Raw genomic sequence first — 20388 nt, 5'->3', positions numbered from 1 at the left:
ACAAATTGTTTTAAGAAACAATCCTTCCATCCAGTAACACAGACCTGTTAAGAATATGCAATAACACAAAAATAGAAATAGATTTTAAGAAATTCAAAATAATGTATTCTAGATCACAGTATAAAAGTTCAATTTTACAGTAAGATTACCTAATCACGAAGAAGCTTTAGGAAGGGATGTTGTATTTCAAAATAGTGCTAGCATACTTTGACTTTTCATACGATTCTAGTTTTCCTTAGCAAGCACTAATGAAAAATTCAGATTACATTAGATTAAATCAGATTAGAAAATGAAATGCTTTTGCAGATAAAAAAAAGTTTATAAGTATCTGATAGAATATTGTTGTAGGCCATTGCAAATTAGTTTATTTGCCATTGTGGTGCTTGATAGTCAACCTGCAAACCTGTTCATTCCCCTCCAAAGTACAGGCCTTGGAAAAAATAATCAGTATTTATTTGCTAACAATGACATAAAATACATCTTTATATAATTTTTTACAAATTAAAAGATGAATTGAAAAAAAGTGAAAATACACTTAACTTTTTGAAATTTAAATTCTAGAAATTAGAATTCTGAAAGTTTCATTGTTGACTCTTGTTTTGAGGATGGATGTTGTTTATTTGTTTCAGAGATTTCCAAATTTTGGTTGGGATAATATATTTGGCAAGAGGGAGAAGGGCAATCTCAAGCACACCTGAAATCTTTATGAATCTTTTGGAAAAAAAACCTTGAGAGCAAATTGTGTAGATTTCTTGGCTATATGATGAAAGGGAAAGCTGCAATAGATCAAACAAAATATTTACAATTTCTTTCACGCACGCACGCACATACACACAAACACAAAATAGATCATGGGATAAGAAACTATACTCCTGAATATTTAATCATTCATGTACATAAAACTTTCAATTTCAAATACTCAGTCTCAACTCACAATTTGCCTAGGCAAGCCTCTTCCTTTCTGTCCCCCCACCCTTTCTCAAAATTCCATGTTGCTATTTCCTTAATACATCCTGAACACTGCAAGACAATCTAACTGTAGCCTTTTTAAAAAAATAAGTAATCTCCTTCTACAAATAAATGAGCCTTTATATTGAGTCTGTGAAATATGCATTCCATTTTTCTATCAGAATTCCTTTGGCCTGTTTGAAGCCAGAGCAATGGTTTATCAATGGGAAGATTGCCTATCAACTAGGCCAAATTTAGGACTGAGCCTGAAGACTAAAATTCAGTTATGAATCCTACACTAACGAACCAGTTTGTCATTTTACCAATGACCAAAATAATCTGGAGCTATTAAGAGCCTGAACATCAGTGGCATGATTTGAACTTTGCGTTATGAGCATTTCTTCTCTATGGAGACCTCAGATACTTCAGTGCTTCTTGGATACAACTCAACCTAGCCATCTCCAAGCATATTTATATGCCACTTTTTGACATCTTGTTATAAAACATTTCTTTTAAAGGAGAAATCATGGTCATCTTCTTCAAGATACTTAATTAAAACCTAGCATGCGAATAGGAAAAAAAGAGACAAAACAAGACACTGGCAAAAAGATGCTTCTTTTCTCAAAGGAGTAATGGCAATACCAGTTCACACCAACCAAAGAAAGATTTAACTTTCCTAGAGACAGGACCTGCTTGTTTCCATTTACTTATTTCAAGGCAAATTTGTGTAGCAACACAATTACAGAGTAAAGGCATGTCAATTTTTCCCCCAGCTCAAAATTTGGGATTTTTTTTTAAAGAAGACACCATTCTATAATTTGATTACAGTATATTGCATCCTCAAATTTTAAGAAGTTGCCACCCTATCTGACATCCACCTCCCAACTGGATAGGGCCGACCACCCATCTTTCTCTATTTGGCTCATTTTCTTTTCATAAAGACTATCACATACACAAACTTTGCATCACCATCTAATTTTGGAGAACAATTGCTTTTTCTTCTGATGCAGAATCACGTACATTAACTCAAAGGAACTCGAGTGTCAGGAGAAAAATGATGTAGATTTCTGCCAATCTTAGTAAGTGACGTAGGTTTAGGACCCAGAATCAATGTTTTTCATCACCCTAAGTAGATGTTTTGACTGTTCATGTCTCTCTCAAAGGTTTTGGGAGATGCTGAAACTTTATGAAGTATATTAAAATTATGGAATTATACAGGTTTTTCTATAGTCCTTCCAAAAGGAGATAGGGTCGCTTTATGAGGCAGTCAGTGAACCTACAGGTGTCATGTGCTGGCATCCAGCATAATTCTGACTCTAGCTCAGCAACTGGCGAATTTCTTTGTGCATGTGACAGAGGAAGTCCACATATGAAGCCCCCCCATTCATGCTCTTATCTTCCACCAAGAAGTGTTTGAACAGCAGATCCAGTTTGTCTTCCTGCTTCACAATGATAAACTGAAAGCAAAAAAAAAAAAAAAAAAGATATATAATTTGCAAATAAGTCTTTTGCCTTCTGCATTAACAGAACAATCCATGCCCAAGTTTGAACCACAATAAGTCCATTTAAGATGGCTACTGTTTCTTTTAAATCAGGTTTTTATACACTTTTTAATGCCTGGGTATCATAAAAGATAATTTTTGCTATAATCATAAAATCAAAACTAGTTACCTTCATGTAGCGTGATCTTTGAGCCTGGAATAAATCAATAGTGGATCGCACTCTTTTTGAAAAGGGATTGTCCAAAACTGGTAGTGTGCACTGTAACAAAGTTATGGCACATGAGATCAGGGATCATTTAATTCATTAATTAAATGAATTTTAAAAACATGGTAGTGTGCACTGTAACAAAGTTATGGCACATGAGATCAGGGATCATTTAATTCATTAATTAAATGAATTTTAAAAACATAGGTCAACATCAGTTACATTACACAAATCATATTACAAAGTTGGAAGATGCTTGAAACAGTCTGGAATGTTTCACAATATTGAAAATGAGGAAGGAGAACAGCAGAGCCTTAGTGAAAGCTAATATTTCCTCAATGCTCGCCTTTCATTCCCTTGATCATGATCCTGCCAAAATGTTGTTATTCATTTAAATACCTTTAAATTTTTAATGTTACTTTGTAGAAAACGGAGATATTCAAGGTCATGACATATGACATATACTAAGATTAAGGCAATTTTCTCTATATCCAATCCTAGCTTACCATAGAGCTGTTGATCTGGCTGAAAGATGAGACTCCAAAGAGGTTTTGGATCAGCCCTTGTTGAACGTTTACTCCTACCCACAAAAATATATTCAGGCCATTTTCTAGTAGGTATATGTCACCCTTGGAGAGACGTTCTTCTGAGTTTCTGATTGCTATTGGTAAGGAGTCACTGCTGTAATCTATTTTGGTCTGTAGGACAGAATGGAAGTTACTATCTCCTGGGTATATATAAAACACACACACATTTCACAATAGCACTTACCCAGGAATAATCCTTAGCATGTAGCCATGCAACTTTTGAAAATTAGCTAAATAATTCTCAGGGGGCCCAATTTAAAATGTAAAAGACATTATAAGAATTAATTAATTGACAGTAGACTATTCCCGTGAATGAGGAGTGTGGAATATGCATCACACATACTTTTTGTTTTTTTACGTGGAATATTCTACATAAATTCAGATGCAAAACACAAAATGATTATTGGTCAGCTGCGCCTGATTTGGTTTGGCACCTCACAGTCATCTTGGTATCAAAGGCCGGGGGGGAGGATGAAAGGATAATAAAGCTGTATGTGTATGTGATGAGAAATTGGCTGTGGGTGAAGCTTTTTTGTGTCTTGCAAGGCGCAGAAGAATTGAGAGCTGGCTTGACTTGACTGCAACCAACACCATTTGGTTAAAGCAAATTGAATCATAAGTCTTTTTTTCCTAAGTGATCAGTTTGGGGAAAGTCAGTCATTATTTGACTATATAATATATTCCAAGGGATATGTATAATTCTATTTTTCTTAATTCTGGACTCCAGTTTACCTCATGATGGTACTCTCTAAGGAAATATTATTCAGAACTAAATCATGAGGCTTTCATTTAAATTTATATTAAATGTCAATCAAGTATAATTTACATTTTAGCATAATTATACCATATAAAATGTTTGTGTTTTTAAAAAAAATAATGTTGTCTGTAGTTCACAGACTGACTCCTGTTGCCTATATACACTTACATAACAAATCTATAAAGAAATATTAGCATAAAAATGTCACCAGCCTCTTTGTAGACCATGTTTTTTCCCCAAAAGTTTTAAATTTTGGTGCTCCTCTGTGACTGTAAAATGTCATTTTAAAATCTTTTTTCAAGAGCATTCATCATAGGTGAGGTCAAGTTGCCAACTAGCGAAATAGTACATTCTGCCATTTGGCAAATAATTTGAATGAGAATTTTCCAAAATAACAGTAAAACAGCAATTTCCCCACATTTGTAGTACCCCACCAAATAAAAATTCTATTAAATTACATTAATTTTTAGTTGAGTCTATACTTCAGACTTAGATAATTAAAACCCGTCTATATTTAGAAGCACTCACCAGTGGTAACAGTCTAGGATAAAAGAAAACATGAGTTTCTGCAACATCCATAGAGCTGATTAGCTGGCGGATGTAGGAGCGATCATCAGTGGTGACCTCGGACCCAGGCTGGAGCACATCACTTTTCAAAACACAGTTCAAATACACAGGGAGCAGTTTCATGCATTCAGGAAGAATCAGCTAAAAGTGGCAAGAAAGTTTTTAAAAAATCATTCTTGGGGCAGAAAAAGTTCAGTATATTAGTTTTAGTTTTGTACAAATTCACCCTCACCACTCATTTTGGCTTAATTTTTTTTTTTTAAAGCTACTATTCAATTCAATTCTAGCCTTGCAATTTATCTCAGACTGCAACTATCTCATAAGTCTGTATTTAGTTTTTTTTGAGTGCTTAGCAACTCCTGCATTTACAGCTGTTTGCTGTGGTCATTTGACCATGATTTTTTTTTTACTTTTTTTTTTTTTTTTTTGCCAAAAACTGGGCATTTATTTTTGGTTTCTTGGAAAATAAAACCCACTGTAGATTTGCCTAAAAACTGCCATGTTCTCTTAATAACTGTGGCTTTTGCTTAATGACCATGGTGATTCAGTTAACAACTTTCATAAAAGAAGATTATAAAATTAGGTGCAGTCATGTGATGAACTGCTTAACAATTGACATGATGTACGACCAGTGCCCTGATTCAGGATTAGTATCCATCACCAAGTTGCAGGAATTACCTGTCCAGCAGAAGAAGGGCTAGCACAGTTTTTTCGATAGCATGCTAAGATCTGGGCACACTGATTGATCAATGAATCTCTCACGGTTTTGACTGGGTTGTTCAGTACTCCACGATATGCTTCAGGAAAGAAAAGTCCCTGATTAGAAAAGCATTTAGCTAAGCTATTCATCTGTTAAAGGCAATTATTAATATTGAGTCATTGGATATAAAATAGGCAGCAAATAAATTTCATAATAAATAAATAAAATAATATGGGCAATCAGCTGTTTTCACACTGACATCCACTGCCAATATGCTTATCTCTTAAAATCAATTATTTATTTACAATTCTATCTGCAGCACTGGAAGAATCCAGCAAGATTTATTTTTGCAGTCTGTCACTAAAAGCTTTTTGTGCTCTCAAAAGACCAAGATTTCCATCCCATGAAACAATTACAAGATTGCCCTTACCAAATTTAGCCAAAAAGTTGATAAGTGTGTCTGTCTCACAGTTCCTATAAAGATCAGCCAGCTGTGTGCAGCAGCTCAGGGAGAGATTGTGAATGCGCAGACGCCTCTGTCCTGCACAACTGGTATATAATACAGCACACTACATGAGAGAGATTTATAAGCAGAGCTATTAAAATGTGTACATCCATGATTTCAGTCAACATTTAGCTTCCCCATTACTATCTATGGATAGTACTGCTTTTATGAACAAACATTAGATGCCCATGGATTGAACTCTCCATCTCTAAGTAAAACGATGGGAGGACAGCAATTCTTTTCCTATGTTCTTGGGTAGGCCAAGATCATACCAGTGATTTACAGATAGCTTTCAATAAGAACTGGTGTGCCTCAAATACATTCAAATTATTTGGCAGGGGGAGGGCATATAGAGAACCACTGTCTGCATACCCAGCAGCATCTCTTACACAGGAATTACCTGAAGCAAGGCCCCACTCTCTTCTCTTAGCTTGTCATCATGTTTAAATTCCACAGTGATTGTTTTGTCACAGTCTAAGCCTGCCAATTCCACATCTGTTGTATTGCTCATACAGAAAGCACCAAAGAAGTCTGTTGCTCTAATACCTAAAGAATGAACAAACAAACAAAACATTATCCAAGATGAAATCTTTTAAAGACTGAATTTGCATATCACGTTGAAGTCAACATTGGGCTTAGGATGGTGGAGAATCCAGCAATTCTCACTGTGTACATTTTTGGGAAGATTTGAGGGATCAAATAGTACCCCTACAAGGAAAGCTACGCTCCTAAGCAATGAAGTACTTGGCTTTGATGTTATCTCTGTCTGGAGGACATTACGGAACGTTAACGTTTGGAAAGTGGCAGGCCAGATAATATCCCTGGGCAAGTTCTTATGAAGTGTGCAGATGAATTGGCCGGTGTTCTTACAGATATTTTCAATCTTTCATTGCAGCAGGCAAGTGGTCCTTCCTGTTTTAAGATGGCAATTATTTTGTCAATGCCCAAGAAGTTTATGGGTCTTAATGATTAACTTTAGGTTGCACTTACATCCATAATTATGAAATGTTTTGAAAGGCTGATAAAGGATGTTATTGTATCCAGCCTCCCTCCAGTATTTGACTCACTTCAGTTTGCTTACTGGGCAATCACTCCACAGAGGATGCTATTTCCTCCCCCTGAGTTTGGTGCATTTAGAGCAGGGCTGTCAAACTCCCACCCAGCGGGCCAGGTGCATCCCGTGCTGGCCACGCCCAGTTTAGTGAAGAGGAAACAGTCTGGATACATTATGTGATGCCACGAGTTTGACATCCCTGACTTAGGGGAAAGAAATACTCATGTGCGACTTTAGTTTGGCATTTAATATGATCATTCCTCAGCATTTAGTAGACATGCTGGGCCTGTTAGGCTTTAATACCTCTGTGCATCTGGATTCTTGATTTTCTCACTGATAAGCTCCAGTATGTACAAGTTGGAACTAATATTTTTAACACCATTTTCTTGAGCACATATTCTTCTCAGGGCTGTGCCCTAAGTCTACCGTTGTTCACCCTGTTGATCCATGACTGTTATGCTAGGTTTGGTACCAACCATATTTTGAAGTATGCAGATGATACCACATAGTGAGCCTTATACAGAATGACAAGGAAGGTGCTTACAGGTAGAAGGTAAAGGGTTTGGTGGACTCCTGTAATAAGAACAGCTTGGTCTTAAACGTAGGAAAAGCAAGAGATCATTGCTGATTTCAGAAAAGACCAGCACAGTCATACCCCTCTGTGTATGAACAATTTAACTGTGGAGGTGGTTGATTAGTAGTATCAAATTTCTGGATATGCAGCTAATGAGCAGATTAGCGTGGTCCCTCAACAGTAAGATAAAGGTGAAGCGGGCACAGCAGGGTCTGCATTTTCTGCATCATATGGGAAGAACACATAGTACTTCCTCTGTCTTTACCACTTTCCACAGAGGGACAACTGAAAGAATCCTATCGTATTATATTACTGTTTGGTTGAGAAGTATTACTGTTTTGAACAGGAAGGCTGTGCAGCAAGCAGTGAGGATGGCGGAAAATATTACTAGAGGTTCACTTCCTTCTATGCAGGACATGGCATATAAGCGCTGCTTGACCAGGCCCACAATATTGTCAGAGACATTACACAATCCTCTTCATGATCAGTTTTCTTTGTTACCTTCTGGGAGAACGCTTGGAGGTATACGAAGCACAACTAGATTTTGTAATACCATATACCGCTAGAACCAACCTTAACTCTCAAGATTCTTTTTCCCACTATGTATTCAAAATGGACTGGAACGTGTGTTTGTGTGTGTATGTATGTGTGCATATGTATAATGTGTGTGTGTGTGTGTGTGTGTGTGTGTGTATATATATATATATATATATATATATATATATATATGCACATACATACATACATACACACACACACACACACACACATGCATGTACATATACATATGTACGTATGTATATCTTGCGAGCGGGCTCCCAAAGAGCCAGGCACAGCAGCCACTCGGCAAACCTCCTTTCCAGCCGTGCAGAGCGCCATTCACTGACCTAGGGATATCGCCAAGCCACGTGAAGGCCTGTTTGCCGCCGCCCGGCTCTCATGGCTTGGCACATTCGAAATGCCAGTGAACGGCGCTCTGCAGGGCTGGAGAAGGGGTTTACGCGAGCTGCTGTTCCGCTCCTGCTTGCGCGCCTCCCAGCCTCACGAAGCCCTGGCCCAGCTCTCCCTGCAGAACCAGGGCATCTCCGCTGCCGCCATCCCAGCATGCTTTTTCGGCAGTTTTCAAACTGAGTCTTCCGGCAGTGGCCGCTCTGGGCATATGCTCTATGGTTGTGGGCTGGCTGTCGGCAGAGCGTAACCCCCCTCTCCAGCCGCGCAGAGCGCCATTCATTGGCATTTTGAAAGCGCCAAGCCGCAGGAGCAGTGAATGGCGCTCTGCCCGGCTGGAAAGGGTTTTTTCCAGGTGGCTGCTCATAAGCATGGTCGCTTCATGGCTGTTGTGTTGCATTGCTGCGACAGCGCAACACAGCCATTCACCTATGAGGCTGTGCCCGGCTCTTTGGGAGCCCGCTTGCAAGAGAGCAGCCGCCCGGCAACCCCAAAACAATAAACCCTCCCCTCATAATAAGGCCCAAGCCATATTTTGTGTGTAAAAAGAAAATAAGACCCTGTGTTATTTTCGGGGAAACATTGTATGAGGGAATGACAGGAGGAAGAGACAGAGGCTAGACAATGGTCTGAAAAATGAAATCTGAGGCTGAAGGAGATGTGTGTGTAGAGAAAGCATTTCAAAATGGTCCCTCCCTATTTTTCAGAAGAGCAAATGTAAGGGAGGAGGAGAGGTACCTGCAGACTCATAAAATTCTGTTACTGTAACTTTACAATCAGGATAGCATTAGTATAACTGGTGTTTCTTGTCTGGATCACTTCAAGGGGCTGATTCAGTATTTACTGATTAGATATATGTTTTTGATATATAGATATGTGCTCACCTGTGCTAGTACGTACTCTCATCACAGCATCAAATCCAATTTCTTTTTGAACATCTCTACGTAAATCATTCAAGAAGCGTTCCTGATCTGTTTCCACCTAAAATATACAATCAACGTGCTTCATATGGTTGACACACAGGCAATTTCTAACAGAAGCTGAATAGTATGCCAACTAAGTCCACTGTCTTGTACCTCCAGTTTACGTAGGATCTAAACTCTAAATCACTTAGAAACTCAGAGAACACATTGTTGCTTTAAAAAAGAATCATCTGCAAGTCCAGAACTTTTATTTTTTCACTGCAAGGTGGCTAAACTATAGAAATCCACCTGAACCATTCAAAATTATCCTGTGAAAAATAATTAACTTCACTGTCCTTTACTTTTTAAACTTGCGTAGAAGCCAAGTGTATACTGATCTCCTATTGAACTAACCTGAGCTAGAACTGGTTCTAGCTGGCTCCTGAAATAGTTTTATTACTTGCCCTCTCCTTTAAGACCTTAATTGCAGCCATAAAGTAATATAAATGAACAGGTGTTAAAGCCAAGACCATCCATACCTGAAAATATGTGTATTTATAAACAGAGCCACCAGTCTGATACGGAACAACCCCCAAGGTAGCTACATCCAAATACTGATTTGGGAAAAGGAAAAGGTCCACACAGCAGCCTTGGGCTACACAATCCTTGGCTAAGTTGTTGTAGAAATTTGTTTGAGGCTGAAACAGAGTCTAAAGCAGAGAAAAAGGGTAAACAGAGAGAGCAGAAAACAGGATAAATATTTTGGAAAATCCCAGTTTAGAATTATCTCGTTTGTCCTAAACATGTGAGCAAAAATAAAAGTAAAACCAATTAGGTAATATATTATGTCCTGCCTATGAAAGCCAGTTTGGTTTAGTGATTAAAAGGCATCAAGCTACACAGCGGGAGATTGGGAGTTCTAGTCTCGCCTCAGGCATGAAAGCCGGTTGGGTGAGCTTGGGCCAGTCATTTCTCTCTCAACTCAATCCACCTCACAGGGTGGTTGCTGTTGTTGTTGTGGGGAAAATAAGACAAGGAACGTGTGTTGAATATGTTTGAATGGATTATGTGTAAAAATAATAAAGGAGGTATACAAAATAAATATGTAGAGTTTCATATTTCAATATTACCATATTTCTTGGTTGAATTAGATTTAAATATAATGCCAGAATCTGCAAATTACAACTTGCATCAACAATCTCACAAATCATTTTTAGAAATTTCTTAAGAAAACCTTGCAAAATGATTTAATTTTTTCTAATATAGCTTTTTCTTTTAGAATTTTTGTTTCTTTAGTGGATAAGAAAGCGACAATTATCTTCCAATAAGAAAAGCTTCGCATTTCTTATTTTTTTCTGAAAAGACTTACATAGAATGACCTCTAGGCAAAAAAAGCAGTGGAAATACCATAAAATAGTAGTTTATTATTTATTTTAATCACACCTGGCATACTCATTCAGAAAAAAAATGCAATTTAAAAACAGCACTGAAATATGAATAAAATACTATGTTGCAAACTGTGTCACTCTGATTTACTAAGCTCAGGTCTTGGGCAAATAGATTATTTGCTGAAAGCACAGTAAAGAAGATGATTGAAAAAAGGAACCAGATGGGCTTTCAAAGAGCAGAACTCAACCTGATATTCAAAGGACTGCAAATCAAAAGGACGCATATATTTGCTAGGAAAATTACATAGCAAATGGGGGGGGGGGGGGCAAAAAACAGCCCGTTTTTCGCAAAAACAGGCCCCTTTTTTGTAAAAGAAATTGCATGCATAGCCTAATGGAGGCTTATAGAGTGCTGCTGGGGCCTGGGGGGACGGCCCATTTTGTTCTCATTTCTGCCCTCCCCAGCCCCCAGGAGTTCTCTGAAAGCCTCCATAAGGGTATGGTGGAGGGGCGGGGCTTCGGGAGGCAAAAAAAATGCTATATTCAGTGTACAAGACGCACCCAGATTTTCACCCTCTTTTTCGAGGGGAAAAGGTGCGTCTTATACTCCGAAAAATGTGGTAAAGCCTTTAGTGGGTCTTCTGAATGCTTACATGACAATTTCTCTTCTTTGGTGTTCAATCCATGATTTGTATTTGACCATCAGATTGGGTTTCTTTATTTGGCTATAACAGCTGGGGGAACAAAAGGTTCTAAGATTTTCCTCTCTCAGGAATTTCATTCAGCAAATTTTATTTTTCCGTATGTTATGATGAGGGACTTTAATCAGTGAAGATTTCCAGGAAGAGAGCCTCCTCTGCTGGTTCCCTTTGGAAGCCTCTCCCGCCTCTCGATCCGGAGGTCAGGAAGGTACGAAAGGCTCTCCTGGCCTCTCAAGCACATTTAAAGGCCGGGCTCTGCCAACTCATTTAGGGCTCACAGAGGGCTCACTCGCAACCTGAAGACCCCCCCCTCTTTTTAATTATCTAATATTCAATTTTACCTATCCTTGCATGTATTTTAATATTCAGATTTTAGGTCTTTCATTTGTTTGCAAACCACCCAGATTCTTTCTGTGAGGGAAATGAGCAATTTCTAAAAGTGATAATAAACCAACAAACCTGGTTCAGGTTGGGATGATGGACAGATCATAGGGAAGAGTTGGGGGGAGTGGGGGAGGCAAAAAGCAATTAAGGAGACACAAGAAATCATAATCACACTTCCTGCCTTGGCCTACTTCTGTTGGAAGATGATCCTTTACCTTTTCTTTATCAGTGTTCACCAGTTTCTTGTCATCTCTGTTCTTCAGCTTTCCTGGAGCCTCTGCTATAGGCAGCGATGTGTGAAATATGAAAAGCTTGCCAGCACAGTCTGCAGCCTGTAAACAAACAGGGAAGGGTCCTTGAAATGACTATTTGAGACGCTTTGGTCTTTAAAAGACTTGCAGGCCCCTTCTCTACGCCACCATTTATATTAACATATAAAAGACTTTTCAATGAAAAGCAAATGTAGCTCCTTATCTTTTCAAGTGACCCATCTTTTACAACCGACACATACTGATCTTACTCCCAACATGCTGCAAAAAAAAGTAAATTTAAAATATCCAAATATCAACTTATTTGAAGTGCTTAACTTATCCACATTGCTCAAGATCCTCTGCATTCACATTACAGATTTTTCTGCCTGATAAATACTACCTAGAATGATATAAAATTCAATATGGTTCAGTTACCACATAATAAATAAACTGGACTCAGTACTTGATGCAGACTGCTGCCGTCTTGGGAGGTTTACAGAATACCCCCCAAAAGGAAGAGACTGAGAAAAATCAAGTCAAATTAAGGTGATGAGGAGCATAAAAACTAACCTTTAGAGCTTCCATGCCAGCCTGAATCACTGGAGCAAAGACTGTTTCTGTTTCTCTTGTATCAGCAAACATTTCTGGGATTTGATCCAACAGGCTGCAAAATGATGAAAATCAAAATCAACGTTTAGGCAAATCTATAGCATCGGTGCTCAAGTTATTTCTTATCAATGAGCACAGATGCTTTAGAGATTTCAAGCCAATTAGAACTTCTGGAGGAAAAACCCATTTATTTCGGGAGTAGGAGCGCTCTGGAAGCCTTTTAAAGACTATGCACGGCCATTTTTGCAAAAGGGGTGGGGTTTCGGGATGCTGTATTCAGTATATAAGATGCACCCAGATTTTCACCATCTTTTTTGGTGGGGGGAAGGTGCGTCTTATACTCCGAAAAACACAGTACATTTGTATGCTAGTTTGGCAGAAGCTGAAGCAAGGATGGGAGCTTACCACATTGTGTAGAGCTCAGGTCTCAAACCTACACTGCTGGCTTTCCAGTCAACAAATCCAGCATCTTACCTGTCAGCCACCATGCTGCCCTATTTCTGGAGTAAGTCAAGATTTTTATATTTTTGGTAACTGTCTAATTTTGATCTACAGGGTAGAAGGCCATTGCTTCAGTATTTAAATTTGCACTTTTGGTCTATCAAAAAAACTTCCTACTATAAAGCAAGGTAAGAAACAAGCATGGAAATAATTAAACAACTCAGACTGTATAAGCAGGAACTGATCAAAAGCAGCGGCACTTTCCTGCAATTCTCTTTTAAACTTCCTCCTCTTCCAATTCAGAGGTTATTTACTTTTGCTTGATGGGCTAACACTAAAAATGCTTTTAATTTTAAGAATAAATTCATTTTATTTCTCTCAATCCTGTTCAACTTCAAGTTAACAGAGTAGCCACTTTTTCTATAGTTCTAACAGCCCACTTTATGCAAAAGGCTTATATCCCTTCCTGTTAATTCAGTTGAAAGCAACTGATTGAACAATTCAGAAGGCACTAGTGCAGCAGCAACAACAAATGGTCATACTTCTAGCAAAAACATAATAAAAATAAAACCCAGGCGCTCAAAATGAGTGTGATTCTTAATCCTGGAGAGATAACAGCACATTCTTGAAGAATGCCCATTCCTTGTGGGTGGAAGAACCGGAAGCATCAACTCTGCCCCCTCTATAGGGAGTCAAAAACTCATCTTATAACATTTACCATATTTTTGGAGTATAAGACGCACCCTTTTCCCCTCAAAAAAGAGGCTGAAAATCTGGGGGCGTCTTATACATCGAACACAGCATTTTTTGCCTCCAGAAACCCCACTCCTTCACTAAAATGGCCATGCATAGCCTTTAGGAGGCTTTCAGAGAGCTCCTGGGGGGCTGGGGAGGGCAGAAATGAGCAAAAAACGGGCTGTTTTTGCCCCCCTAGCAGCATTCTATAAACCTCCTAAAGGCTATGCAAGCCCTTATTTTGCTCATTTTTGCCCCATCCCACCCCTCAGGAGCACTCCTAAAGGTCTGCACTCTGCAGACAAAAAAACAGGCCCATTTTCGTGAAAAAACAGGCCATTTTGGGGAGGTCTGCAGAGTGCAAAAACTTTTTTTTTTAATTTGCCTCTTCAAAATCTTGGTGCATCTTATACTCCAAAAAATACGGTACATGATTAAATATCTTGAAATATCTGGTCTCTTTTATGTGCAACTAATATTGTCAGATCAGTATGATTCATTCTCTCTGAACATAGAAAAGTTTTGTTACATTGTCTGTAAAATTAGGCAAATCTTGATCACCCACTGATAATTTCATCATCAATGGTAATATATTACAATGCTCTGATCCAGGGGTAGTCAAGCTTTTTATACCTACCGCCCACTTTTGGTAGTAGTAAAATTTTCTAACCGCCCACCGGTTCCACAGTAATGGTGATTTATAAAGTAGGGAAGTCAATTAAATTAAAAAAGGAAAGTGCTTCAGTATTGGACAAAACCCCTACCGCCCACCATGAAAGCTGGAATGCCCACAAGTGGGCGGTAGGGATCAGGTTGACTACTACTGCTCTGATCTGTTCAGTTCTGTCAGTTTTGTTTTATTTTAATGTTTTATTTTTTTGTGCAGATCTGTGCACTGTGCAATAAAGATTGATTAATTGATTGAATCAACTAAGCAAGCATATTTGAATGCTAAATTACTTCCTCAATCCAAATTTTTATTCAGGAACAATGTTGTATATTGCATGCGATGTGGTTTGAAGGACAAGAAATTAATTCAAATTACCTACAGTAAAATAATCAATCTCACCAGTTAAAAACAACAAAGCGATGTTTGATATTTTCAGCATTTTCAATTATATGTGTTCCAGCTAGTCCTTCCCCTCTTATGTTATGTTATGACGGACTTCCCCAGCGCTATTTATGACCTGTTTCTAAACTTAAAATGGCTGCACCCCATGGTCATGTGGTCATTTTGGGTGCTCGGCAACTGGCTAACCTTTACGGCTGATTGTAGTGCTCCTTGGCCACCACTCCCTCATGAAAGCCTTTTTGTGACGGCAATGCTCATGCCTGAGATGGTTTAGAGACCATTAAAAGCCTGGTACTTTCAGGTCACTAAGAACAATGAGAAGATACAAATAACAAAATGTACAGGTAGTTCTCAACTTACAATCATTGCTTAGAGACCATTTGAAATTACAACGGCACTGGAAAAAGTGTACTCACATTTGCAACTGTTGCAGTTTTCCCATGGTCATATGATCGAAATTTGGACACTTGCAACAGGCATGTATTTGTGATAGTTGCCTTGTACTGGGGTCACATGATCACTATCTGCAACCTTCCCAGCCAGCCTCTGATAAGCAAAATCAATCAGGGAAGCTGAATTTACTTATGGACTGCATTGTCACTTAACAAATGCAGTGATTTGCTTAACAACCATGACTTTAAAAAAGTGTGTGATTCACTTAGCAACTGACTTTCTTAGTAACAAAAATTCTGGTTCCAATTGTGGTCATAAGTCGGGAATTACCTGCATCAATTTGTTAATGCTCATAGTATAGGTTGAGTTTTGCTTACCTGGTAAAAACTGTGCGAGACTCATTCACTTTCACAAGAAAGCCATCAAGCAAAGGTACAAACATATCTGCTATATCCGAAACAACCATCATTTGCGGCTGTGCAAGGGAGCTCTTGACATTATAGAAATGTAGAACTTTATTGTAGGTGACAAAACCCACCCGGATGGCTGATTCTTCTGTAGTTCCTTCTCTGTTTAAAAAAAAAGATGTTCAATATAGCATAAAACAGGCTTGCAAAATCAAACTGTAAAGCAGAAAGACAGCAGCATCAACAGATGATTGTACTCTAACATCTACTGACCAAATCCCAAGTTTGAGAATGCAGCTGGGAAGTCCTCTCATTTTATAGGATACTTAATTGAAAGACTGATTGGACTGTTTCACTGAAATAGGTTGATTATCATCAAAATTTATTATACAAAAAATGGTTCACTAGAACCACTATCTTATGTCAGCAGGTACCTCGGGAGGTAATCCAGGAGAGTCTTCAGTTCTTCACATATCAGTCTGACCAAGCCACTACGTACTGCGTTGTATGACACATCAATCATGAAAATAAAAGCAGGAGGGTTGGGATACTTATTATTCTGTAAGAAAGGAACACAAGCACAATTATTCATTGCACACTACTGAATTATTTTCTCATCATCTTATGTCTTGAAAGAAACAAGCTTTAACAGTATTTCTGCCTAGACGAAAAGAAACTGCAAATGCAACTCTTAGTTTTTCAGTACTGGCTATTAGCCTCATATCAACATTAATTAACTTTGGCAACTTTAACATATTGTGAACCAACTCTCAGAATTCCCCCATATGCTGGCCAAGAGAATTCTGGGAGTTGAAGTCTACCCATCTTAAAACTACCAAAGTGGAGAAACAGTTCCTGGCAGCCCTTAATTTTTAACATATTGGCCTCTAGATTCTGCAGATCTAATTTTATAGAAATAAACTCCTCCCACCCCCCTAAGAGCTAATTCAAATTCATCAGAGCAATATTTTGTGTTTCTTGGCATATTGTAGCTGGTTCTCTTCTGTCTGGAACCTGAACTAGTTTCTAGTGAGGTTTACAATAATTTGATTAAAATTAGCCTCTCTGAAGGGATCTGTGACTCCTTAATCCTTAAAGACAATTGCTTATGAATTTTAGGGATGGATGGTCTCTCTGCCCATTTAACTAGAGTGCACCACTGGAAAGCCAATAGTGAGAAGTGGTGGCAAGATTGAGAAAGTGCAAAAGGAATGTTGGATGCTACCTAGAAATAAAGGAAGAGTTCATTAGTAATTGACATTTGTCAATTAGCCTACTGATCTCTCAATGTAAATAAAGTAAATAATAAGTACAAGCATTTATACTGCAAAATACCTTGCAGTAGTCAACAGTAGCTAGATATTCATAGGAGCCCAGTGATAATTCAGGTCTGTCATAGTAGTCCACTCGCCTGCCTGTGTGATCCAAATGCTGGAAGTAATGAGATGGCACTGGGGGGAAAAAAGAAGGGAGTAAATTTCTTTCTGCTTATTTTATTTCTTCTCCCGGTCAGACCCGGAATCTGTGAGTTTCGACTGTGAAGATGGCTCCTCAGAGTTCAGAGCAAGGGGAACAACAGTGTTTAGCCTTTATAAATGCTTCATGTAAGCTGACAACAATGCCATTTTACAATGTACTGGATCCGTCTTCTCTCCCTTGAGACTGCCTTTGAATCGAAGGCTTCATAGCTGGAACATCTGATTTTCTTTTACTTCTGTATCTGCACCTTCCCTAGCTGTACTTTTTGTGACATCATTACGGAGAATCTGGAACATTCCTTGAGCTACTTGTGGATCCTTATAAAGATATCACCCACATGGATTTTGGATGTTTTATTTTCATAGATAGGGCTATAGATCAAATTTTATATTACTGAGTGAGGGAGTAATTACTGGGAGAGGTGGGCCGGGCGGAGGGGGCCCCCATAGCAACACTGATTGCAGATGCTTCTGGTACATCTGATGGAACAGGCGGAGAGACTTCTGAGGACGTAGGCAGCTTGCCCGTCAGAGGTGGCGGCAAGAGCATTGTAGGGGGCATGCCCGGGGGGGCAGGGCGGTGCCCCATAACCCAGGTCAGGAACATGGGGCTGGGAAACTGGTCTCTCAGGGCATCAGCTGGCCAAAGCGTGGGCCTTCGCAGGTTGCAATAGTGACAAAATCTGGGCTCTGGGCAGGGTGATCGCGAGGCTTGGGGTCTGGCAGTTGCCATCACGGCCACCCCACAAGAGGAGCGGTTTCCTTTGTTGCCTCCGAAGGTGGCGGGAAGGAGTGGGCACGGCTGCTGCGGATTTAAGTGGAGGGTGCTGGATCTGTTGCCTCCAAAACGTCCGTTATATTCCTCCCTGGGCTCCGTCTCCCAGCCAGGCGGAGCGAGAATTCAGGGCCAAGCCCATTGGCCACAGCCGCCATTTCCAAGAGCAGGCTGCCCCCAAGGCAGTCTGGGAGAGCAAAGAGCCTTGGGAGGGCCTTGGGGGGGAGGAGGCTGTTTTTGATCTCCCCAGGCTCCTAGAAAGCCCCTGGAGACTGGGGAGGGTGAAAAAAGGGCCTATCTCGGATCAAAGTGTGTGTGTGGGTCCTGTGTGCATGCATTGTGTGCGCACATACATGCACATGGGGTCATGCGCATAGCATTATGGGTGTGGGCATGCCCGCTCAGGACCCCCCTGCGCTCCCCCCGCTTTTGGCACACGATCCAAAAAGGGTTAGCCATCACTGTTCTAAGACATGTTAATAGTAGCCAATCAGTAATCAATAGTAATCTTCGTGTCATTAAAATTTAATTTCCAGGTGGTATTACCTTCCAACAAAAAATGCAAACCTACTGCCTTTTATTTTGCATTTATTTTTCTTACATTGCAATTTTTGCAGAAATGTTAAGCGAATAGCGAAAAGAGTGTGATCTGTTATGCTCTACTTTCTCATTTTTTTGAAAGAAACCTGAATATACATTTTTTTAAAATAAGATTTTCTGCATATTGTATGTTTCATTTCAGTAAAGGCAGATTTCTTAATAAGCCAATTAATTGTAAGCAACTGCTGAAAATTTAAGAACAAAGGATGATGCATAATTTTCATCATTTAAATATAAATCTGTTCTTGGATTTTCCCATGACGATTCCTGCCTGGTAGCAGATTGTCCTCACCCTCTACAAGGCCTCTTTTAATTGGAAGCTCTTACCTTCAGTAACACAGCTACAGAAGCAACACTGGAATCGTCTTCCTCCCTCAATGAACTGCATAAAAGGGCACATGTACGCCTTGCACCTATTGCACCGAATGGGACCTGATTCTCCATGGTCCACCAAATAAGGAGGGGTCTGGAAAGAAAAAACACTGGATATTGGTGCTGTTTACACTTCCCCTTTCTTTGCCAATGCATGATACTAAAGAGTGTGTTTTCCGCATCTTGCTCTAGTATTTATGTCCAGAGCATATAATTTCTTCTTTCTGTAGAGTGAAGCATCAAAGTTAACTCTTGGGATGGGGGAACTCACTGGGTAAATAAAAAACTCAAGGGAGGCTTTTGTTTTCTCCATTGTCCATTATCTTGTAATAATGTTGCTATTTTCTCTGATGATTCAGGCTATCAATCTTACCTCTTCTGAGGGAAGTGCAGCCAACGGTTTTATGACTGCAGCAAGAGGAACTTGAGATTGTTTAGCCATATCAGAAGTGCAGGGAATATTATAAGAAGTACATCTTATGTAGCGGGGACTTGCATTACCTTTAAAAGAAGAAATCAAAATTTTTACCTATATATTCTTCAGTAGCTTTATTATATATACACACACACCACTGTCTTGCTATTTTTGAAGTGGAACTAGCATTGTACCAAACAATTATAAAAAGCAACTAAGTAATACAAATAACACAAGCCTAACAGTTGATAACTAGATGGACATGTTCATATTGCCTTCTAATACAGAATCAGTTTGCTATTTATTGCTTTCCTCCTGGACATTTTCTCTTACTTCCCATTCTACCCTGCAGACCAGATATGCCACGGTTATTTCTCATCAAAATAGGCTTGCAGCCATGACGATTAACCCACCAATAATAAATCAAATAATGAGGCCCTTAACCCATTCTGAGCCCTAGACCTGGGTACAAAAGACAATTTTCAGAACTTTGTGAAAGGCCAAAAGGGTTAGGTATATTATAATCTTCAAGGGGAGAATATTTCATCAGGAAGGGGCTACAGCACAGAAAGCCCATCTTCCAGTTCCTGCCAGTCAACACACTTTGGTTGACAGGATATACAGCATGCCCAATCTGTTGGATCAGACCAGACAGCTAGAAACTCTTGGAGAAAGATGGTCCTTCAGGTGGCCTGGCCCTAAGCCATGTAGGGTTTTAAAGATGACAACTAGCAGCTTGAATTGTACCTGGAAACACACCAGGAGCAGTGCAGTTCACAGAGGAGTGGTGTTACATGTGCCACATAGCTGGCACCATTTATTACCCATACAGCTACATTTTGCACTGGTTAAATTTTCTGAATGCTCTTTATGGGCAGCCCCATTACAGTAATCTAAGCAGGAGGCTACAAGGGCCTGGGCAACAGTAAGCATGGCCTCCTGGTCCAGGGCTTGTGGTATAAATGTTTTAATAAGTCCACAAAAGCATGAGGCCATAGATGTCAACATTTGGACTGCCTGTTTACTTATCTGATTTGTATCCTGCCTTCCCTCAGAAACATCTTTCTAAAATTAAATTTTATTTTAAATCAAAAAGTCACTACTTTCAGCTCCTGAGG

At 39.3% G+C, this 20388-nt stretch overlaps 1 protein-coding gene across 3 annotated transcripts in view; it reads right to left on the bottom strand.

The window, feature by feature from the left end:
• Nucleotides 1-436: 436 nt before the first annotated feature.
• Nucleotides 437-20388, bottom strand: part of SEC24C (SEC24 homolog C, COPII component) — a 47304-nt gene continuing 27352 nt past the window's right edge. For all 3 annotated transcript variants that reach the window (XM_087702216.1, XM_087702217.1, XM_087702218.1), the window contains 16 exons: nucleotides 19229-19356; nucleotides 18811-18949; nucleotides 16966-17081; nucleotides 16065-16189; nucleotides 15601-15792; nucleotides 12544-12637; nucleotides 11938-12054; nucleotides 9789-9959; nucleotides 9232-9328; nucleotides 6172-6317; nucleotides 5697-5835; nucleotides 5245-5363; nucleotides 4528-4707; nucleotides 3162-3353; nucleotides 2620-2709; nucleotides 437-2405 (listed from right to left, as the gene is read on the bottom strand). In XM_087702216.1, coding sequence (XP_087558342.1) covers nucleotides 2265-2405; nucleotides 2620-2709; nucleotides 3162-3353; nucleotides 4528-4707; nucleotides 5245-5363; nucleotides 5697-5835; nucleotides 6172-6317; nucleotides 9232-9328; nucleotides 9789-9959; nucleotides 11938-12054; nucleotides 12544-12637; nucleotides 15601-15792; nucleotides 16065-16189; nucleotides 16966-17081; nucleotides 18811-18949; nucleotides 19229-19356 — 2186 coding nt within the window. In that variant the 3' untranslated portion in view covers nucleotides 437-2264. The remainder of the gene's footprint in view (nucleotides 2406-2619; nucleotides 2710-3161; nucleotides 3354-4527; nucleotides 4708-5244; nucleotides 5364-5696; nucleotides 5836-6171; nucleotides 6318-9231; nucleotides 9329-9788; nucleotides 9960-11937; nucleotides 12055-12543; nucleotides 12638-15600; nucleotides 15793-16064; nucleotides 16190-16965; nucleotides 17082-18810; nucleotides 18950-19228; nucleotides 19357-20388) is intronic.

This window comes from Thamnophis sirtalis, unplaced genomic scaffold, assembly GCF_051295495.1.
Source record: "Thamnophis sirtalis isolate CommonGarterSnake01/CBP01778 unplaced genomic scaffold, rThaSir2_p1.2 scaffold_15, whole genome shotgun sequence".
NCBI lineage: Eukaryota > Metazoa > Chordata > Lepidosauria > Squamata > Natricidae > Thamnophis > Thamnophis sirtalis.
The sequence above is the reverse complement of the archived record's forward strand: the minus strand, read 5'-3'. Positions and strand labels throughout refer to the sequence as shown.